This window comes from Ranitomeya variabilis, chromosome 3, assembly GCF_051348905.1.
Source record: "Ranitomeya variabilis isolate aRanVar5 chromosome 3, aRanVar5.hap1, whole genome shotgun sequence".
NCBI lineage: Eukaryota > Metazoa > Chordata > Amphibia > Anura > Dendrobatidae > Ranitomeya > Ranitomeya variabilis.
Window position 1 is genome coordinate 230558501 of NC_135234.1, and position 20217 is coordinate 230578717.

At 41.2% G+C, this 20217-nt stretch overlaps 1 protein-coding gene across 3 annotated transcripts in view; it reads right to left on the minus strand.

Annotated features, from left to right (window-relative positions):
* AHCYL1 (adenosylhomocysteinase like 1) overlaps positions 1 to 20217 on the minus strand; it is a 77687-nt gene that overhangs the window by 6020 nt on the left and 51450 nt on the right. For all 3 annotated transcript variants that reach the window (XM_077295220.1, XM_077295221.1, XM_077295222.1), the window contains exons 9-14: positions 15363 to 15426; positions 7853 to 7941; positions 4762 to 4832; positions 4493 to 4587; positions 2822 to 2920; positions 724 to 792 (exon numbers count right to left, since the gene is read on the minus strand). In XM_077295220.1, the coding sequence (XP_077151335.1) occupies positions 724 to 792; positions 2822 to 2920; positions 4493 to 4587; positions 4762 to 4832; positions 7853 to 7941; positions 15363 to 15426 (487 nt within the window). The remainder of the gene's footprint in view (positions 1 to 723; positions 793 to 2821; positions 2921 to 4492; positions 4588 to 4761; positions 4833 to 7852; positions 7942 to 15362; positions 15427 to 20217) is intronic.

The following is a 20217-nucleotide window of genomic DNA, read 5'->3' on the forward strand; positions in this document are numbered from 1 at the left end:
CTCCCATGATTGCTCAGTTTGGCTGGACGGCCAGGTCTAGGAAGACTTCTGGTGGTCCCAAACGTCTTCCATTTAAAGATTATGGAGGCCACTGTGCTCTTAGGGACCTTGAATACTGCAGAAGTTCTGTTGTAACCTTGGCCAGATCTGTGCCTTGCCACAATTCTGTCTCTGAGCTCCTTGGTCAGTTCCTTTGACCTCATGATTGTCATTTGGTCTGACATGCACTGTGAGGTCTTCTATAGACAGGTGTATGCCTTTCCAAATCAAGTCCTATCAGCTGGACTCCAGTGAAGGAGTAGAACCATCTCAAGGAGGATCACAAGGAAATGGACAGCATGTCACTTAAATATGAGTGTCTGAGCAAAGGGTCTGAATACTTATGACCATGTGATATCAGTTTTTATTTTTTATTAAATTTGCAAAAAGGTCTACATTTCTGTTTTTTCAGTCACGATGGGGTTCAGAGTGTACATTAATGTGAAAAAAATGAACTTTTTTGAATTTACCAAATGGCTGCAATGAAACAAAGAGTAAAAAATGTAAAGGGTCTAAATACTTTCTCTACCCACTGTATATGTGAGCAGAGCGAATGGGTAGGGAATCAGGACAGGCAATTTATTTTTTAGGCAATGCAGTGGTCCTAATGATGTGCAAACATTAATTGAAATATATCAAGAAAATTTGACTATGGAAACATCCAATCAGATTTTGACAACTTACCTCTGTTGTTGCAGTTATCGAAAGTACAAAGGTTGGAATAGTTGAACAACTCAGATTGAGGAGACGACCCTGCAACACATATTAAAGTTGCACATAAGGATGAAGACAACAGGCCAGAATTGAGCGTTAACAATATCTCAACACTATGTTCATATATTACTGACATTCTCGGCAATCATTTTTGTGCTGATTATTTGTTGCCAACTTATTGCCATTTAGTTATGTTGTACTATGATTCTATACCCACATCCGGCACATTTCTCACCCAGGCCTTTATCTTCACCAGTTTGTGTATCATCTCTCTTGCTTCTATAGTCATCCACCATGTAAGTCTATGGAGCGTCAGAAGGAGGCACCATAGACTTACATTATAAGGGAGACATCCGGCTCATGCATAGAGCACAGAGCGAGCCGCTAGTTGCAATCATGGTGACATTACTGAGAAGCGAAGGAGAACGGCATTGGACTTTGGAGAAAGCAGAGATAGGTGAGTATATTAATACACTCACACTGCATTACATGAATATATACACATTTAATGAATAAAAAACTTAATGGAAGTGCTGACTTAAAGGGGTTGTCCACTGCTGATGAACCCCAGAATAAGCACTTCAGGACTCCATTTAAAATAAAAACAGTGGATACTCACTGTCTGCAATGGCACCATTCAGGTAATGTCGTCGCTATTGCTATTCCCGATGGGTCACATGACACTGTTGTGTCACAGGTCTGCTGCAGACAATCAGTGACCACTAATCAGCTGCACCCTGTACCTTTTTGGAAGAACAGAAGTCCGCTCTGATGAAATATGAGTGAGCTAAAGCCAATCAGAGACCACCGATTGGCTGCAGCAGATCCGTGACACAACAATCTCAATGACCCCCCTATAACAGCAATGACAACATCACTAGACGGGGCCACTGCAGGAGGGGAGTATGCGTGTAAGTCTCAGGTAACAATATTATAGGACCACTGAACCTAAACACAAGGGATCAGAATAAACAGTAGACAGTAACATACTTCCCCCTGTATTTGTCAGTCTGTAAGCCTTATACTATACATACTATAAACTAGGCATGAGATAATGGCTATGTGCAGGGTTTCAGCAACAGACTGTGAAATCTGATATAAAAGGCCAAGCTTTCTACGACTGTGGCAACACAATGTGTTAAAGATTAGACGTCAATTTAATTTTTATTTCATAACTCAATAGTACACATGAAAATAAGAAACTTTGTAATACATCTCATCAGGAAAATCTGCTTCTTTCTCCTCCTGGAGTGACCTTACGCTGTCAATTCATGAGTAAGAGTTATAAAATCTGTATTCAGTGAAGACAAATTTTGAAAATGAATGATCAGTGCTGAATTACAAAGCTTCTTGCTTTCATGCGTACAATTGATTTATGGGAAAAAAAATCAATACTAAAATGATGGTTACTCTATAAAGCGAACCTGTCACCAGGTTAATAATATATGAGATACGGCCACCCCTTTCAGGCCTGATATACAGCGTTCTATAATGCTGTATATCAGCCCCCAACCCGATCTGTAAGACAAGAAAATACCTTTTATTATTATCCACATGAATCAAGAAGCAGGACGACATCGCAAGAAGAAGGGAGGCGCTAGATCAAGACAAGCGACATCCTTTGGGCCGGACCGCCCCGCAGGTGAGTATAATAAAAGGTCTTTTTCTTCTCTTGCAGGTCGGGTTGGGGGCTGATACACAGCATTATAGAACGCTGTGTATCAGCCCTGAAAGGTGGTGGTCTTTTCTCATATCGGTCAAACCTGGTGACAGGTTCCCTTTAAAGATGATGCTAAAAAGCCCCTCATTGATTGGCTTGATAAGAAGCTTTTCTTTTGGAAATCATTGCCGCGGAAAGTTTATTTCACATAATACAAAGGCTGGGAGACCTGCAAGACCTTGCCCGATAATATTATTGCTGTAGGATATATCTGACTGAGCTGTTTCTGTAGTGTCCGTAGACCTTCATGGAGCAACCAAACTTCAATGAAGGTCCCAGCGGAAGGAACTTGGTAAGTCATAAATATTAATTGATGGAAACCCCCTATAATTTTGGCAGAGTGCTTACCTCAGCCAGCAGAACTATCCGTTTTCCATCTGGCCAGATTACATGATCGACCTGAGATCTGATACGTTCCCATGTAAGCTCAGGAGTGCGTAGGCTGGTCTGAAAAGAAAGTTACAATGAGGCAGCAGAACGCTTTACAGTGTATTATTACTTTCAATTTTAGGGTACTTTAGCGTTAAAGGGAACCTGTCATGTCTCTGAATGCTATTAATGGGTTTGTCTGGGATTTTTATATTGATGGCCTATCCTTAGGACAGGTCGTCAATTTCTGATAAGCGGGAATGTGTCACCCGACACCCCCGTCGGATCAGTTGTTCCCCGTGGCTGCAGTGGTCTGCAAGTAGCGGAGCTGCACAGCACAGCTCTGTCAGCAGAATAGTGTCCAAGGCCAGATACTGCAGATCCACTCCCTATTCACATCAATGGGGATGGACGTGCAGTACTCAGCTGCGGCACAATGCAGTTGATGGAGCTGTGGTTCGGTGCTCTGAAACTCAGCACACCTGGCCGGTACCAGGAACATCTTATAAGCGGGAGTGCTGGGCGTCACACCCCCTCCGATCACATATCAATTTCCTATCCTAATTTTATGCCATCAATATAAAAGTCCTGGAAACCCCCTCCAACTTGCAGATAAAGAGATAATCTGCAGGTTAATAGCACGACAATGCTGTACAGCCACCTTACTGAAAGCGTGGCTACTGGAAGAAAACTAACTTTGTTTTTCCCAGGAGTCGCCGGATTTCAGACATAGATAAATGTCTACAGTCATTGCTCAGTACACAGTGAGTGGTGGCTGTAAACTCTCCTAGGCACTTTAATTAACAGCTTGCTCTGCAAACCTTCTGTGCAGAGCAAGCTGTCAATCAAAGTGCTGGGCCATGCTTACAGCTGCGGCTCTGTGCATGCCTCTATGACTGACAGCCAGTGATTCCTAGGGGAAGGAAAGTTCATTTTCTCCCTGTAGCGACACTTGTCAAAGTAATCTGTCAGCAGGTTTTTGCTATTCAATCAGGGAAAAAGATCCTGCTTCCAGTGAAGTGTCACTTACTGGGCTGCTTGCTGTAGTTAGGACTAGTAAACCTGCTGCCATGTAGTCCAACCCCGCCTCCACCACTGATTGGCTGCTTTTTGTGTACATTCAGCATTCACAGAACTTGTAGATCTGCAGCAGATAAAATCTTTGATTTTATAAAAAAAGACACCAATCAGTTACTTACACCAGTAAGCGATACATTGCTGGAATCAGGATCTCTGTTCCTTCCTAATGCTGCTCTCAGATGACACAGCAAAAACCGGCTGACAGATTCCCTTTTAGTAAGACAGCCAGACAGCTTTGTAACGCTATTAAACCGTAGATTAACCCTATCTGCAGAATAACAGCGTTTGGGACATGCAGGTGCCCTTTAAACTTCATTCACAATCTTCTTTTTTTTCACATTACTTGGATTTTTTTGTAAATGGCAACCAGATCTAAAAAGGATTAACAATTTTTAGAAAAAATCTTACATTCAAGCCTGTGAAATCCCAAAAGAAGGTTAATGGGGTAATTCATAACGATTGCTCCATAAACAGCTTTCGATACTCTTTATGTTACTTTGTAATTGTTATTTAATATCATTTTACAATATTATTATAATCAATGATAAAAAATAATAATATTGTGCTTACTACATCAATCTCCGTATTAGAGTGTCCCATATTACATACAATGCAGCCATTCTTCATACGGTCAAGATGCTCCCGCATTACCACATTTTTGTTACCTATGGATCAAAGAAACATCAGAAGGTATATTGGAAAATTCATGCTAATATTACTCCTGAAAAACTGCAGATGAAGTTGTCTATACCTTCAGTTTAAGTGCAGTTTGCATGTCTACTAGTTATGGGATTCCACGGTCTATGCCTAAAAATCCCAGTTGCCATATACCTGGTTACCTGTACAAGTGATGACCACATCCACTTGTCTTATAACTTCATTGAGTTTCATCACACGAAAACCTTCCATGCTGCATTGGAGAGAAAAGTATTGTACTGAGACCACAGGCAGTGACAGCCCATGAACATAAAAAGGGGTATTAACACTCTACATACAGTTCACTGATCATATAAAGGGGTTGTCCATTTAGAAAACCCGTTCTTGTATATCTTATAAAGAAATAGTTGACAGATAGAACTTCGGGATCCTCATTTCTTGACCAGTTGAGTGAAGTTACAGAGAGCATCTTTCACTCTGGAGGAATTGTGCTGTCCTGATACACACAGGCAATCCATGGGTGGGAATGGATACCGTGTACAGCCCGGAGAAGCTCTCCCATGTGTAGTGTGAGTGTGCTTTCTCTAGTATCCAGCACCATTCTTCAGACTCTGGGTCATACTACACGTGGCTTTTACAATGTACTCCTATGGACCATCAGAACGAGGCTCCACAGACTTACACTCACAAAGATTTCAACATATAGACTGGACTATCAAAATATCTTCAACTTTAGTAGTTCAATTTTTGGTCTTCGAAATTGTGGATTTAGTAGAAGCTTGAAGCAGAAGCTATAACTATATTTGGGCCTGATTACTTACCAACTCACATACATGGTACATACAATTGTATAGAAAGTGGATGCATTATAAAAAGAATAAAACCGTGCGTTTTTCAACAGCAGTTCTCAAGTATCCCCATTCCACCAATGGATCACGTTTGGATCAGCTGTCGAGAACATTATTGGCACACTTGATGGTTTATTATAAAAAGGAAATGATATTCAGAAAGTGGCTAGGTACCAATTGTGTGCTATTAGAATATTTAATAGTACATAAAAAAAATAGGCGTCAGCATACACACAGCTTCATTTTCATGAAACTACATATGGTTTACATTAAAAAAAAAAAATTAGGAATACCGAATATGACAGAATTGTAGGATCCATTGCCTAATCTTTGTTTGCACAACTTTTAGCTACAATGACAGTCTTCAAAAGATTTTATAGCCATCTGTGCACGTTTTCCATCGCCTGTTAGTAGCATCTTCCACTGAAATTCTAATGAATGTTTGCAGAATTCAGCTTTCTCCAAAAAAGTGCAAATGGACTGAGATCATGACTCATTGCTCTCAAATGTAAGCCAGTTTCACATGCTCTGATAATCCTCTGATTTCATTCTTTTTATGACACATTCAAGGCCTAAGGTCCCGCAGGCTGCAAAGCCGCCACACAGCACTATAGATCCTTCACCATATTTCACTATATGTAGGGTGCACTCTTCTCTACAGGCTTCATTTCACCATTCCTCAAGAAACAATTTTCCTAGAAGTGTAGATTATCTATGAAAATGTTGGCAATGTTCAGTGTCTGTTTTAATTTTTTTTTTTAAGCAATGTAGTCCTCCTGGGCCTTTGCGCATATATTCACAATTATTTCAGTATATGGCACAGAACAGGATAAAACCATCACTCCAGATTCTGCAGCTCAGTCTGAAGTACTTTGGATGTTATATGTGCTATCAGTGCCATTTCTTCACACCCTTCCTTTTGTAGGGTTCCCTCATTTTTCTTTTTCTATCATCTCTTGGAAGGCTCTTGACTTTTCCATGAGCAGTAAACTTCTTGGTAACAGTTTGAAGAGTTCAAGCTCGGATGGCAAGATCTTTGGAGATAGTCTTATAGACTGCTTGTGCTTGATGATGACATTTATGTCCATAAAATAACTGCTCATGTGGAAGCGTGTACCCAGACCAGTCCATCAGCCTCCTCAACTAGAAAAAAAGCGGTTCTATTTGAGGGGCTTTACAATTAGTGGAAGCTGTTGGACTGGTGTGGTCACATCATTCTCCATCATCAGCCATTTTATGGATGGAAGTGTAGATCAGTTTGCGAGGAAAGCTGTGCTAACAAGAGAAAGTGACCAACCTCTTTAAGGTCATGTGTGCATGACAAGGTGGGGACATGTTTCATTTTTAACTAATAATGCATTAGTCTGATTTTGCCCATTGTTCCAAACTGAATAAATAGTGTAATTACGGTAATTGTGTTTTGACATTGTCTTCAATTTTATATTATTTTTCCCTGTCAAATTTTTGTCAATGAGAATTAAAAAACTCTATCCTAAAATATGGGGATCACAGACAATGTTTATACCATGGGTGCACAACCTGTGGCCCATAATACCCTCAACCATATGGTCTCGGACATGCTTAAAAGTGTCTAGTGGCTGCTTGCATGTATTTCCCAAGTCAGAGAGAAGAGGAGTTAATGGTGCACAGTGTGGACATCTAGGAGTTCCACCATATTTTCTAGAGAGTCCTAACTCCCGATGAGCACAGCAAGAAGTAGATGAGTGCTGCTGTATGCATTGCAGTTTATGACAGAAGACAAGCACTTGGCTAGTTCAGCATTTTGCAAAAACAACAATGGAGAAAGCTCAATATATGGTGTTTTTCTTTCTGGACTACGAAAGGCGGAAACGGGACCTATATAATCTTTGAAATGTCAGAGTCTTATAAAAAGAATTAGCACATATTAGATATTTATGGCATGTACTATATTTTCAGTATGGCATAAATGTCTCAAAAGGGAAAGCCCCCTAATAAACAGGTTTTACTGCAGTTCTTGGACTTGCTTCAATGTGGCCCTTGAACCAAAAAAAAGTTGTGTGCCACTAGTTTATACCCTTGGTAAAGAGAAATGACACCACGGTCAATGCTTATACCCTTGGTAAACAGAAATGGCACCATGGTCAATGCTTTTACCCTTGGTAAAGAGAAATGGCACCACGGTCAACGCTTACGGTATATCCTTGGTAAAGAGAAATGGCACCACGGACAACGTTTATACCCTTGATAGAGAAAAATTAAATTTACATCTGTTTTTACCTTAAAAATGGTAATTTCAAATCAATTTTAATGAGTTTTATTAGGAGAAACCCAGCTTAGAGCAACTGGATGACCTAACTTACAAGTGATGTGAATCAATTGTATGAAAATGACAGATTTAATTTTCTAGCTATTCATGTTGTTATGAGAGCCCACCATCTCTTACCAAGCTTGCAGAGCACAGATGGGGTCAATCTCTGTGACATGTACAATGGCACCTAGCGCCTTTAGAGCTGCACAGCATCCTTTTCCAACCTGTACAGGGAAGACAAATAATAATATACAGATACGTGTGAACATGTTGTCTGTTAGACCGTTAGTGCTAAGGCCCTACAATTCATGAACCTCTAGATGGAATTTGTTCTGGATTATTTGTAGTTGTAATAATAACTTGACCTTGGCTACATGATGAAATAGCAGAATTCATTAACTGCTGGGCTCCCTGTTCGGCATATGGTAGGGTAATCAGTGTTTCCTATGTAGTGCTGCTGATAAAACCAAGACTCAATGCTACTACTCCATTTGGACCCTCTTGATGTTAAAGAAATATACTCCTTTGCAAGGAGGGTAGCTACCATATATAGGTTATGGTATTGGGCAGAGATAATATAGTAATACTAGCTGAAGAGCCCGGCGTTGCCTGGGCATAGTAAATATCTGTGGTTAGTTATAGCACCTCACTTCTCTTATTTTCCCATCACGCCTCTCATTTTCCCCCTCACGTCTCTCATTTTCTCCCTTACACCTCTTATTTTCCCCCTCACTCCTCTTATTTTCCCCCTCACTCCTCTCATTCCCCCCTCACTCCTCTCATTCCCCCCTCACTTGTCATTTCGACTTCACATCTGTCATTTTCCGATCACTCCACTATTTTCCATCACTCCTCTCATTTTGCACTCACACCTTTTCATTTTCACCTCACACCCCTCATTTTCACCTCACACCTCTCATTTTCCCCTCAGTATATACATGTTTGTGATCTCCCTTATATATAGTATACACCTGTATGTCATTTCCTGCATATAGTATATATCTGTATGTCATCTCCCCTGTAAATATATACCTGCTGTATGTCATCTCCTCCTGTATATTGTATATACCTATGTGTCATCTCCTCCTGTATATAGTATATACCTGTATGTCATCTCTTCTGTATATACTATATACCTGTGTCATCTCCTCCTATATATAGTATATACCTGTATGTCATCACCTGTATATAGTATATACCTGTATGTCATCTCCCCTGTATATAGTATATACCTGCTGTATGTCATCTCCTCTTTTATATAGTATATACCTGTATGCCATCTCCTCTGTATATACAGTTGGGCAAAAAAGTATTTAGTCAGTCAGCAATAGTGCAAGTTCCACCACTTAAAAAGATGAGAGGCGTCTGTAATTTACATCATAGGTAGACCTCAACTATGGGAGACAAACTGAGAAGAAAAAAATCCAGAAAATCACATTGTCTGTTTTTTTATCATTTTATTTGCATATTATGGTGGAAAATACGGTAAGTATTTGGTCAGAAACAAAATTTCATCTCAATACTTTGTAATATATCCTTTGTTGGCAATGACAGAGGTCAAACGTTTTCTGTAAGTCTTCACAAGGTTGCCACACACTGTTGTTGGTATGTTGGCCCATTCCTCCATGCAGATCTCCTCTAGAGCAGTGATATTTTTGGCTTTTCGCTTGGCAACACGGACTTTCAACTCCCTCCAAAGGTTTTCTATAGGGTTGAGATCTGGAGACTGGCTAGGTCACTCCAGGACCTTGAAATGCTTCTTACGAAGCCACTCCTTCGTTGCCCTGGCGGTGTGCTTTGGATGATTGTCATGTTGAAAGACCCAGCCACGTTTCATCTTCAATGCCCTTGCTGATGGAAGGAGGTTTGAACTCAAAATCTCACGATACATGGCCCCATTCATTCTTTCATGTACCCGGATCAGTCGTCCTGGCCCCTTTGCAGAGAAACAGCCCCAAAGCATGATGTTTCCACCACCATGCTTTACAGTAGGTATGGTGTTTGATGGATGCAACTCAGTATTCTTTTTCCTCCAAACACGACAAGTTGTGTTTCTACCAAACAGTTCCAGTTTGGTTTCATCAGACCATAGGACATTCTCCCAAAACTCCTCTGGATCATCCAAATGCTCTCTAGCAAACTTCAGACGGGCCCGAACATGTACTGGCTTAAGCAGTGGGACACGTCTGGCACTGCAGGATCTGAGTCCATGGTGGCGTAGTGTGTTACTTATGGTAGGCCTTGTTACATTGGTCCCAGCTCTCTGCAGTACATTCACTAGGTCCCCCCGCGTGGTTCTGGGATTTTTGCTCACCGTTCTTGTGATCATTCTGACCCCACGGGGTGGGATTTTGCGTGGAGCCCCAGATCGAGGGAGATTATCAGTGGTCTTGAATGTCTTCCATTTTCTAATTATTGCTCCCACTGTTGATTTCTTCACTCCAAGCAGGTTGGCTATTGCTGATTCAGTCTTCCCAGCCTGGTGCAGGGCTACAATTTTGTTTCTGGTGTCTTTTGACAGCTCGTTGGTCTTCACTATAGTGGAGTTTGGAGTCAGACTGTTTGAGGGTGTGCACAGGTGTCTTTTTATACTGATAACAAGTTTAAACAGGTGCCATTACTACAGGTAATGAGTGGAGGAAAGAGGAGACTCTTAAAGAAGAAGTTACAGGTCTGTGAGAGCCAGAAATCTTGATTGTTTGTTTCTGACCAAATACTTATTTTCCACCATAATATGCAAATAAAATGTTAAAAAAACAGACAATGTGATTTTCTGGATTTTTTTTTCTCAGTTTGTCTCCCATAGTTGAGGTCTACCTATGATGTAAATTACAGACGCCTCTCATCTTTTTAAGTGGTGGAACTTGCACTATTGCTGACTGACTAAATACTTTTTTGCCCCACTGTATGTGTGTGTCATCTCCCCTGTATATAGTATATACCTGTGTGTCATCTCCTCCTGTATAAAGTATATACCTGTAAGTCATCTCCTCCTGTATATAGTATATACCTGTGTGTCATCTGCTCCTGTATATAGTATATACCTGTATGTCATCTCCCCTGTATATAGTATGTACCTGTATGTCATCTCCTCCTGTATATAGTATATACGTGTGTCATCTGCTCCTGTATATAGTATATACCTGTATGTCATCTCCCCTGTATATAGTATGTACCTGTATGTCATCTCCTCCTGTATTAGACCTCGTTCACACGTTATTTGCTCAGTATTTTTACCTCAGTATTTGTAAGCTAAATTGGCAGACTGATAAATCCCCAGCCAACAGGAAGCCCTCCCCCCTGGCAGTATATATTAGCTCACACATACACATAATAGACAGGTCATGTGACTGACAGCTGCCGTATTTCCTATATGGTACATTTGTTGATCTTGTAGTTTGTCTGCTTATTAAACAGATTTTTATTTTTGAAGGATAATACCAGACTTGTGTGTGTTTTAGGGCGAGTTTCATGTGTCAAGTTGTGTGTGTTGAGTTGCGTGTGGCGACATGCATGTAGCGACTTTTGTGAGATGAGTTGTGTGTGGCGACATGCGTGTAGCAACTTTTTGTGTGTCGAGTTGCATGTGACAGGTTAGTGTAGCAAGTTGTGTGCAGCAAGTTTTGCGCATGGCGAGTTTTGCGCGTGGCGAGTTTTATGTGTGGTGCGTTTTGAGTATGTGCAAGTTTTGTGTGAGGCAACTTTAGCATGTGTTGCAACTTTTGTGCATGTGGCAATTTTTCCGCGTGTGCAAGTTTTGCGTGTGGCGAGTTTTCCATGAGGTGAGTTTTGCACGTGTGGCTAGTTTTGCGTGAGCCTAGTTTTGCGTGAGCCTAGTTTTGCATGTGGCTAGTTTTGCGCGGCGACTTTTGTGTTTCGACTTTTATGTGGCGAGGTTGGTGTATGTGTGGTGAAATGTGCGCTGAGGGTGGTATATGTGTTCAAGCACGTGGTAGTATGTGGCGCATTTTGTGTGTGTGTTCATATCCCCGTGTGTGGTGAGTATCCCATGTCGGGGCCCCACCTTAGCAACTGTATGGTATATACTCTTTGGCACCATCGCTCTCACTCTTTAAGTCCCCCTTGTTCACATCTGGCAGCTGTCAATTTGCCTCCAACACTTTTCCTTTCACTTTTTCCCAATTATGTAGATAGGGGCAAAATTGTTTGGTGAATTGGAACGCGCGGGGTTAAAATTTCGCCTCACAACATAGCCTATGACGCTCTCAGGGTCCAGACGTGTTAGGCTGTGTGCACCCGATGCAGAATTGGTGCAGAATTTTTGGCACAAAATCTGCATCTTCTGGCAGAATCCGCAGCTGCGTTTTTGATGTGTTTTTTGCGCGTTTTTGATGCGGATTTTCTGCAGTTTTTACCACTGCGGATTTCTATTAATGGAGGGGTGCACAAACGCTGCAGAAACGCACAAAAGAAGTGACATGCACTTCTTTGAAATCTGCAGCGTTTCTGCGCGGATTTTTCTGCACCATGTGCACAGCTTTTTTTTTCATTGTACTGTAAATCAAAGTGCAGATCTGCAGCAGAAAAAAACGCTGCAGATCTGTACTAAATTCGCATCGTGTGCACATAGCCTGACTGCAAAATTTTGTGGCTGTAGCTGCGACGGTGCAGATGCCAATGCCAATCCCAGACATACACACACACACACATTCAGCTTTATATATTAGATATATTTAAATAATATTACATGTTAAAGGTAACAATATTGCTTTTTAAGAGGCTACAGTCTGGTCAGTTATTAACCAGTGGCGATACCGGATTTTTGCTACATCATGGATTTTAACACCACTCATCTTCAGCAATTCTGGTCCTCATATTCCTTAACTCACTGGGAAGGGAATTATTTTGATAGCTCATAGTGACAGGAGGACTGATGTCCTCAGATATTTTTACACTTGTGAACCTGCTTGATGGACTTTCCTGTTTTTAAAGGGTTCCTGGCTAGTTATAGTTTCCATATTTGGTTTGATATTATTGCTTGCTACTTTATCGATCATTTGATTTGTTTCGGCTAAAGAGTGATTACGTTTAGTTGGGTCTCCTTGGAGTGGATAAGTACACTGGCTACCTGTATTTGTTGTAGGACCTGATCACACCTGTATTAAGGCTCACATAGAAGCTTCGGTTGCAGATTCTGTCATTTTTACCGTCAGAAATAGAGCAATACATGATCAATATAAGGTTCAATTTGTGCCTGTCATGTGACAGGTACATACCCCGCATGAATTCCATTTTTCTGTTCCTAAAATGGTACAAATTCCTATTGCAGATGTGAACATAGCTAACCAGACCTTTAAAAAGAATTATATGTTTGTGCAAGATGAACACTGGCTCACATCCAGAGCAGCGGAAAGTGGATGCAACCATGTCCCGTCTGCAGAATGTTTTCTGAGATAAAAAGCCCCAGTCCAGACTAATAACAAACTGTCAGCACTGCTTAGAGAACACAAAATTGTATATATTTCTCAGCTGAAGACAGAGTGGGTCAATGAGTTTAAAATGACATATTTCTCATTCACGGACAGCAAACATATGTCTGGAAAATGGTGAGGAAATAAAACACTCAATTGATACATAAAAAAGGAGCTAGTCCTCATACAATAAAAATCCGGAGCTCGTATCGCCGACCCACGCACTTCAGACAAATGTCCTACGTCACGACCACGCTGCTAGAATTTTGTTCTTTCAAATGCTAGTTTGGTCGAAAGAGACGAAGCGGTGAGCTGACTGCTTGTTTTATTTCTTGTGCCCTTTTACTACCTGACACCACAGCGCCATGTCTCCATGCTCCCCACGGGTCTTCTCTTTACTTTGGCTGCAGCAATCATTGGCTTCAGCTGTCTTATGTCGTATACTACTAAGCCCAGTGATTGGCGGCAGAGGTCACGTGGTGTATAAAGGACACCATGTCTACAGCCAAGGTAAACAAAAGACCAGCAGAGAGCACCGGGCATGCAGGACTGGAAAAAAACAGGATTCCCAAAACACTACAGAATGCACAGAAAACCTATCTAATTCTTTAAATTAAAAAAGACTGGAAAATATTTACACAGCAGTTTACAGTTCAGGTGACATCACGCAACAAATAATCGATCAAGGTATTGTGACAACGTCACTGGCAAAGTACTGGAGGGGAGATAAGTAACACTGAGGTTGTTAGCTTCAGTGATATGAACCTAGAAAAATGTTCCAGCACCCTAAGAGCTGAGAGGGGTTAACAGGCCATGTTTAGGGATCGGTTTAGTGAAGAGTGGGTGAGTGGCTGCTCACCTAATCTCCACCCCCAGGGAGGAGTCAAGAGGATAAATACACATCCTTCTGGCTCATTCAGTGTTGGGAGTGCCTGGAGATGGGCGCTCCAGAGCTGTGGTTGAGAATAAGGAAAGCTGAACCTTTTTTTTCCTGTTTGTTTCCTGAGCGGGCGGATCCCAGCAGCAACATGAACTGTGCCACTTGTTTTTGTTTTGTTTTCCCATTAGGCCAGAAAAGCCATGTTTATGTTGCTAACCCTCCCTTGCTTATGCTGTTCCTCAATAAGACAGTGGTAAATTTAAAGAGACAGTGTTCCTGTGTCTAGTTTCTTGCATAATGTTTTGCAACTCTCCCATTCATCTGAGACAACCCCAAACACCTGATTGACGCCAGGTATGTCTTTCTCTGAAAGACTGCAAAACTTAAGAAAAAACATAGTTTGAAAAGCGAGTTTCTCCCCGTCATGCTCCAGGTGATTGACAGGTCTCTCTAATGTGTGTACATAGTAAGAGATCTATCAAATAACTGAACCTGGGCAGGGAGAAAATGCCTGGGAACTAAAAGGGAAAGACCTGTTTAGTCTGGTGCAGCCCCCGATTGGCTTCTCCTTGCTCCTCTCCAGTTTATTGATCCATTTATCCCTATGTACATTCATTGGAGAGACCGGTCAATTATCTGGAGCTGTGCCACTCTACTTTCGTCTCTCTCTATTGCTTTGGTCAGCTTTTAAAACTATATTTTCCCATATTTACCCATATGATAAACACTGTAAAGAAAAAAAATCAAAACTCCAGAATTGCAATTTTTTAGTCATTGCTGCCTAACAAAAAAAAAAAAGATGACAAATTGGTTAAAAAAAACAAACAAACAGCTCACCATGCGAAAGACAAGCCTGAAATAGTTCCATCAATGGAAAAATAAGTTATGGTTATTTTAACCACTCTCCTCTGAGTACTTTCCCTAAATAGACAGTCATTAGATGCGGGTAATCCGCATAGTTCTAAAAGATAAGTGCTACTTCTAGATTTTCAACCTGAGATTCTATCCTTAATTTCTTGTGCCCTATACAAAATCTCTATCCTTAATTTATAGCTGCCAATTCATAGACAAAAAGTATCATAATACATATTGGGGTGTCCAGGGCTCACACAGCTGATTTCCAGACTAATAAACCTATATGGTGCACGAGACACAGACTTATATTTCTCAGAATTTCTGGAGTACAGAAGTATCTTCTTCTAGAGGTATTGCAGTATTGGTGCTGGTTTCTCACTCCGAACTCGGTGTATACAATATGGCTCCATAGTGCACTCCATGGCACATACAGGTGAATCATATTGTACACATGTACAATGCCTTATATAGTACTCACCTCTCCATATCCACATACAACAACCTGTTTTCCACCGAACATAACATCTGTGCTTCTCTTAAGTCTGCAGTAATATAAAAGAGAAATAAAGAAAATGGTCAGTAACTAAAATAGAAGTGACACATATACAGACACACATCTGTATGTTATACTGATACATGAAGTTATTGTGTATTTACATAAGATGGTAGCCAACATTTTACCACAGTGCTCTCTATTCCTTTGTCCCCTTAAATGAATGAGCTATTAGGGTAAACAATGGAACATTTGCATACACAATACCAATACGATTAATATATGACGCCAATGTTTGATAAGGAAAAGGTCTTTTCTTGTTGATTATACCAACATAATCTCTGTATAAACTACCATAGCATGTTCCTTCCCATATTAAGATATTTTTTAAGTTTCACTATATTTGCACTTTTTTCTAATCATATTTTTGTGTACTTTGCCTACTTTTCTCCCTTCGCTTTAACTTCTTTACCTTCCAGATCACCCATAGACTATAACGGTCCAGCAGTCCAAGTTCTACTCTGCAGTGACATTCTAAAATGCATAGTATATCAGCTGCTCAAGATCATACAGCTGCGAGAGCGTGGAGGCGGCTGTCAGACACAGCCAGACACCCCATGAAGAATCTCTAATATGCAGGCAGGAGGCTGAAACTATAACTGGGGCTGATATACCAGCTATGGCAGGTGAAATAAGATTAAAAAAGCATATACCGTATATACTCGAGTATAAGCCCAGTTTTTCGGCACATTTTTTGTGCGGAAAATGTCCCCCCTCGGCTTATACTCGAGTGAGGGTCCCAGAACATGGAGGGGGAGCAGCGGGTCACAGGAGGCAGGAGCCGTCTGCTGTGGCTAAAGCCTGTGCCCGCAGTTAAAGAAAAATGAGTACTCACTGCGCTGGCAGTGAAATAGCGGGCACAGTAGTCGCAGCTGCAGGAGAAACCAGGCAGTCATGTGTGCCCGCTATTTAATAGAAATAAATATTCACTTCTCTCCACTCCCATGGATGTGGAGGGCAGTGAATATTCATTCCCCTAAGTAGCGGACTCATGTGATTGCTCGGCGGCTGCAGAAAGCCGTTGGATGCGGCTGACACTATGAGCACTACTAAACAGCAATGAATACTCACTGCCCTCCATGCACACAGACCCAGCGCGGAGAGCAGTGAGTATTCTGGCAGTTGTCCTCTGTAAGCAACGAATGACATCACTGCTATGTGCTGCTTACAAGGATACATCAGCTGCTAGAACCGGAACAAGACAGTGAGGGAGCGTAGAGACAGTAAGTAGGATGGTTTAATTTTGTAAAAATGTTTTTTGATGAAGAGCCATGCATACAAGGATAGGGATGAAGAGCCATGCCATACAAGGATAGGAATGAGGAGCCATGCACACCAGGATAGGGATGAGGAGCCATGCACACCAGGATGGGGGTGAGGAGGCCAAGCAGACCTGAATGGGAATGAGGAGGCCAAGCAGATAAGGATGGGGTTGAGGAGGTCATGCATAACAGGATAGGGATGGGGAGCCATGCAAACTAGGATGGGGATGAAGAGCCATGCATACAAGGATAGGGATGAAGAGCCATGCACACCAGGATGGGGATGAGGAGCCATGCACACCAGGATGGGGGTGAGGAGGCCAAGCAGACCTGAATGGGAATGAGGAGGCCAAGCAGATAAGGATGGGGTTGAGGAGGTCATGCATAACAGGATAGGGATGAAGAGCCATGCATACAAGGGTAGGGATGAAGAGCCATGCACACCAGGATGGGGATGAGGAGGCCAAGCAGACCAGGATGGGGATGAGGAGGTCATGCATACCAGGAAACGGATGAGGGGGCCAAGCATACCAGGATGGGGATGAGGAGCCATGCATACAAGGGGATGAGGGGTCATACATACCAGGATGGGGATGAGGAGCTATGCAGATCAGGATGGGGATGAGGGGGCCATGCAGACCAGTATGGGGATGAGGAGACATGCATACCAAGATAGGAATGAGGGGACAATGCATACCCGGCTTATACTGGAGTCAATACGTTTTCCAAGTTTTTTTGTGGTAAAAATAGGTGCCTCAGCTTTTACTCGGGTCGACTTATATATGCTACCCAAAGAACCAGTGTGTTTCAGGTGTGCATTAAAACATATCCACAGTTGCGACTTTTTTGCCAAAAAAGAAAAGAAAAAAATAAGCTTCCAAACACATGACATTATATGGGCAGTTCAGAATTGTTTAAAGGCATAGTAATCTTAGTGTATGTAAACTTTGGACTTTGCAGTAAGTAATAAAAATGCTTAAAACATTCTCTCTCTTTCATTAGTACATCCGATGGCAGAACCCCCGCTTTGATGTGGTCTCCGGTGGTGAGCCCGCATCAAAGCCGGGACAAGTCAGGTGTTTTGAATAGCTGACATGTGCCCGCAATAGGCGCGGGTGGAACCGCGCCTATTAACTAGTTAGGTGCCACTGTCAAACTGACAGTGGCATTTAACAAGCACTTCCATCCGGCCGGAAATGCGCGCATCGGTGACCCCCGTCACGTGACTGGGGGTCATCGGTGTATCGGCATGACAACCAGAGGTCTCCTTGAGACCTCTATGGTTGTTGATGGCAGGTTGCTATGAGCGCCTCTCTGTGATCGGTGCTCATAACAATGCTGTAATTCTACTACCTAGGGGTGATCTGAGCATCGCCTCTATGTAGCAGAGGCAATCGAGTTGTGCCAGTTTCTAGCCTCCCATGGAGGCTATTGAAGCATGCCAAAATTTAAAAAAAAATGTTTTAAAAAAATAAAAAAATATATAAATAATTAAATATATATATATATAATATATATAAGTTTAAAATCACCCCCCATTCAAAACAAAACAATAAAAAAAAAAAAATCAAACCTACACATATTTGGTATCACCGCGTTCAGAATCGCCCGATCTATCAATAAAAAAAGGATTAACCAGATCGCTAAACGGCGTAGCGAGAAAAAAAGTCAAAACGCCTGAATTATGTTTTTTGGTTGCTGCGACATTGCATTAAAATGCAATAATGGGAGATCAAAAGAACGTATCTGCCCCAAAATGGTATCATTAAAAACGCCAGCTCAGCAAGCAAAAAATAAGTCCTCACCCAACCCCAGGTCACAAAAAATGGAGACGCTATGGGTATCGGAAAATGGCGCAATTTTTTTTTTTTTAGCAAAGTTTGGAATTTTTTTTCACCACTTACATAAAAAATAACCTAGACATGTTTGGTGCCTATGAACTCATAATGACCTGGAGAATCATAATGGCAGGTCAGTTTTAGCATTTGGTGAACCTAGCAAAAAATTCAAACAAAAAAACAAGTGTGGGTTAGCACTTTTTTTTGCAATTTCATCGCACTTGGAATTTTTTTCCCATTTTCTATTATACAACATGGTAAAACCAATGGTGTCGTGCAAAAGTACAACTCGTCCTGCAAAAAATAAGCCCTCACATGGCCATATTGATGGAAAAATAAAAAAGTTATGGCTCTGGGAAGGAGGGGAGTGAAAAACGAAAATTCAAAACCGAAAAAAGCTCCGGGGGTTAAGGGGTTAATAATCATGGTAATCCTAATTGACCTAAAACGGGAAAAGTTTATTCTGATTTCACGTCCGATATTCAGAAAAAACGTGTATATGTGTCTTTTTATATAGTGTATGTAAACTTCTGGTTTCACCTGTACCTAGGGATCCAATCACTGATTTGTATATGTACGCATAATATTCCTATACTGTTATTTGTTTATGTTGATTGTAATTTTGTGTATAAATAAATACGTTTTTGTAAGATCTTATAGCATATTTGACTCTGGTTCTCCTTGTAAATCATATGTTCAAATCTGGTGCAAGCTCAAGCTTTTGCAGATTTTCACTGATGTATTTCACCCTATTCAATATTTTGCAATAGAATGGAGTGAAGACCGCAGCCACATTGTGTAAGAAAAAGATGCAGACAAATCCATAGCAGAAATTTTCACACCATGGAAACATAGCTTACAGATTGTATCTGGGACTTTGTGAAAAACTAAAAATATGCCTAAGCACGAACAGACAGGTAGTTGCTTCCTACTTGCCTGTTGTGCTCAGCGCCGATCATCACCGGCACAGAGAGGCCACAGACCGCCCTACCGGGATTCAGCTGCTGCTGACGTCATGTTGATAGAGCAGATGCTTCTTTTTCCTTTTTATGATATTCATCATGAAGCTGAAGTAACTTTATATTTATGGTTGTGGTCATGATATTTGTGTCGGGGGCTTCGTTTATTTTTTTTTTACAAAACAAAAGCTGGAATTATTTTTTCCCCAATTATTTTTTTTAACACTTTATTAATCTTTTTCCTGTTATTTGTATACCACTAGTGGATTTTAATATGTGACAATTTGATCCTTTTTATAATACACTGCAATTCTGCATAGCAGTATTCCAAAGACATACTGATAGGGAATTTAGATTGTGAGCCCCATCTGGGACAGCGATGATAATGTGTGCAACCTGTAAAGCGCTGCGGAATATGTTAGCACTATATAAAAATAAAGATTATTATTATAAGGTATCATGCCTATTCGCATCATGCACACTTAACAGAAGCACTGAAATGGCAGATCTGGGGGGTCTGTTAGGTGCATTGACATTGGCCGATTTTCAGAAAAAAAGCATTTCTAATCACCCAATAAACAAGCAAAACGCTTAGTAGGTGGGTGAAATTATTTTTAAATCAGCCTAAAAATCACTGCTTTCAACAGTGCATCTTCCGGTCTAAACAGGACATGCACTGCTGAGAACAATTACAGTCTATGTGCACAGAACGATCATATTA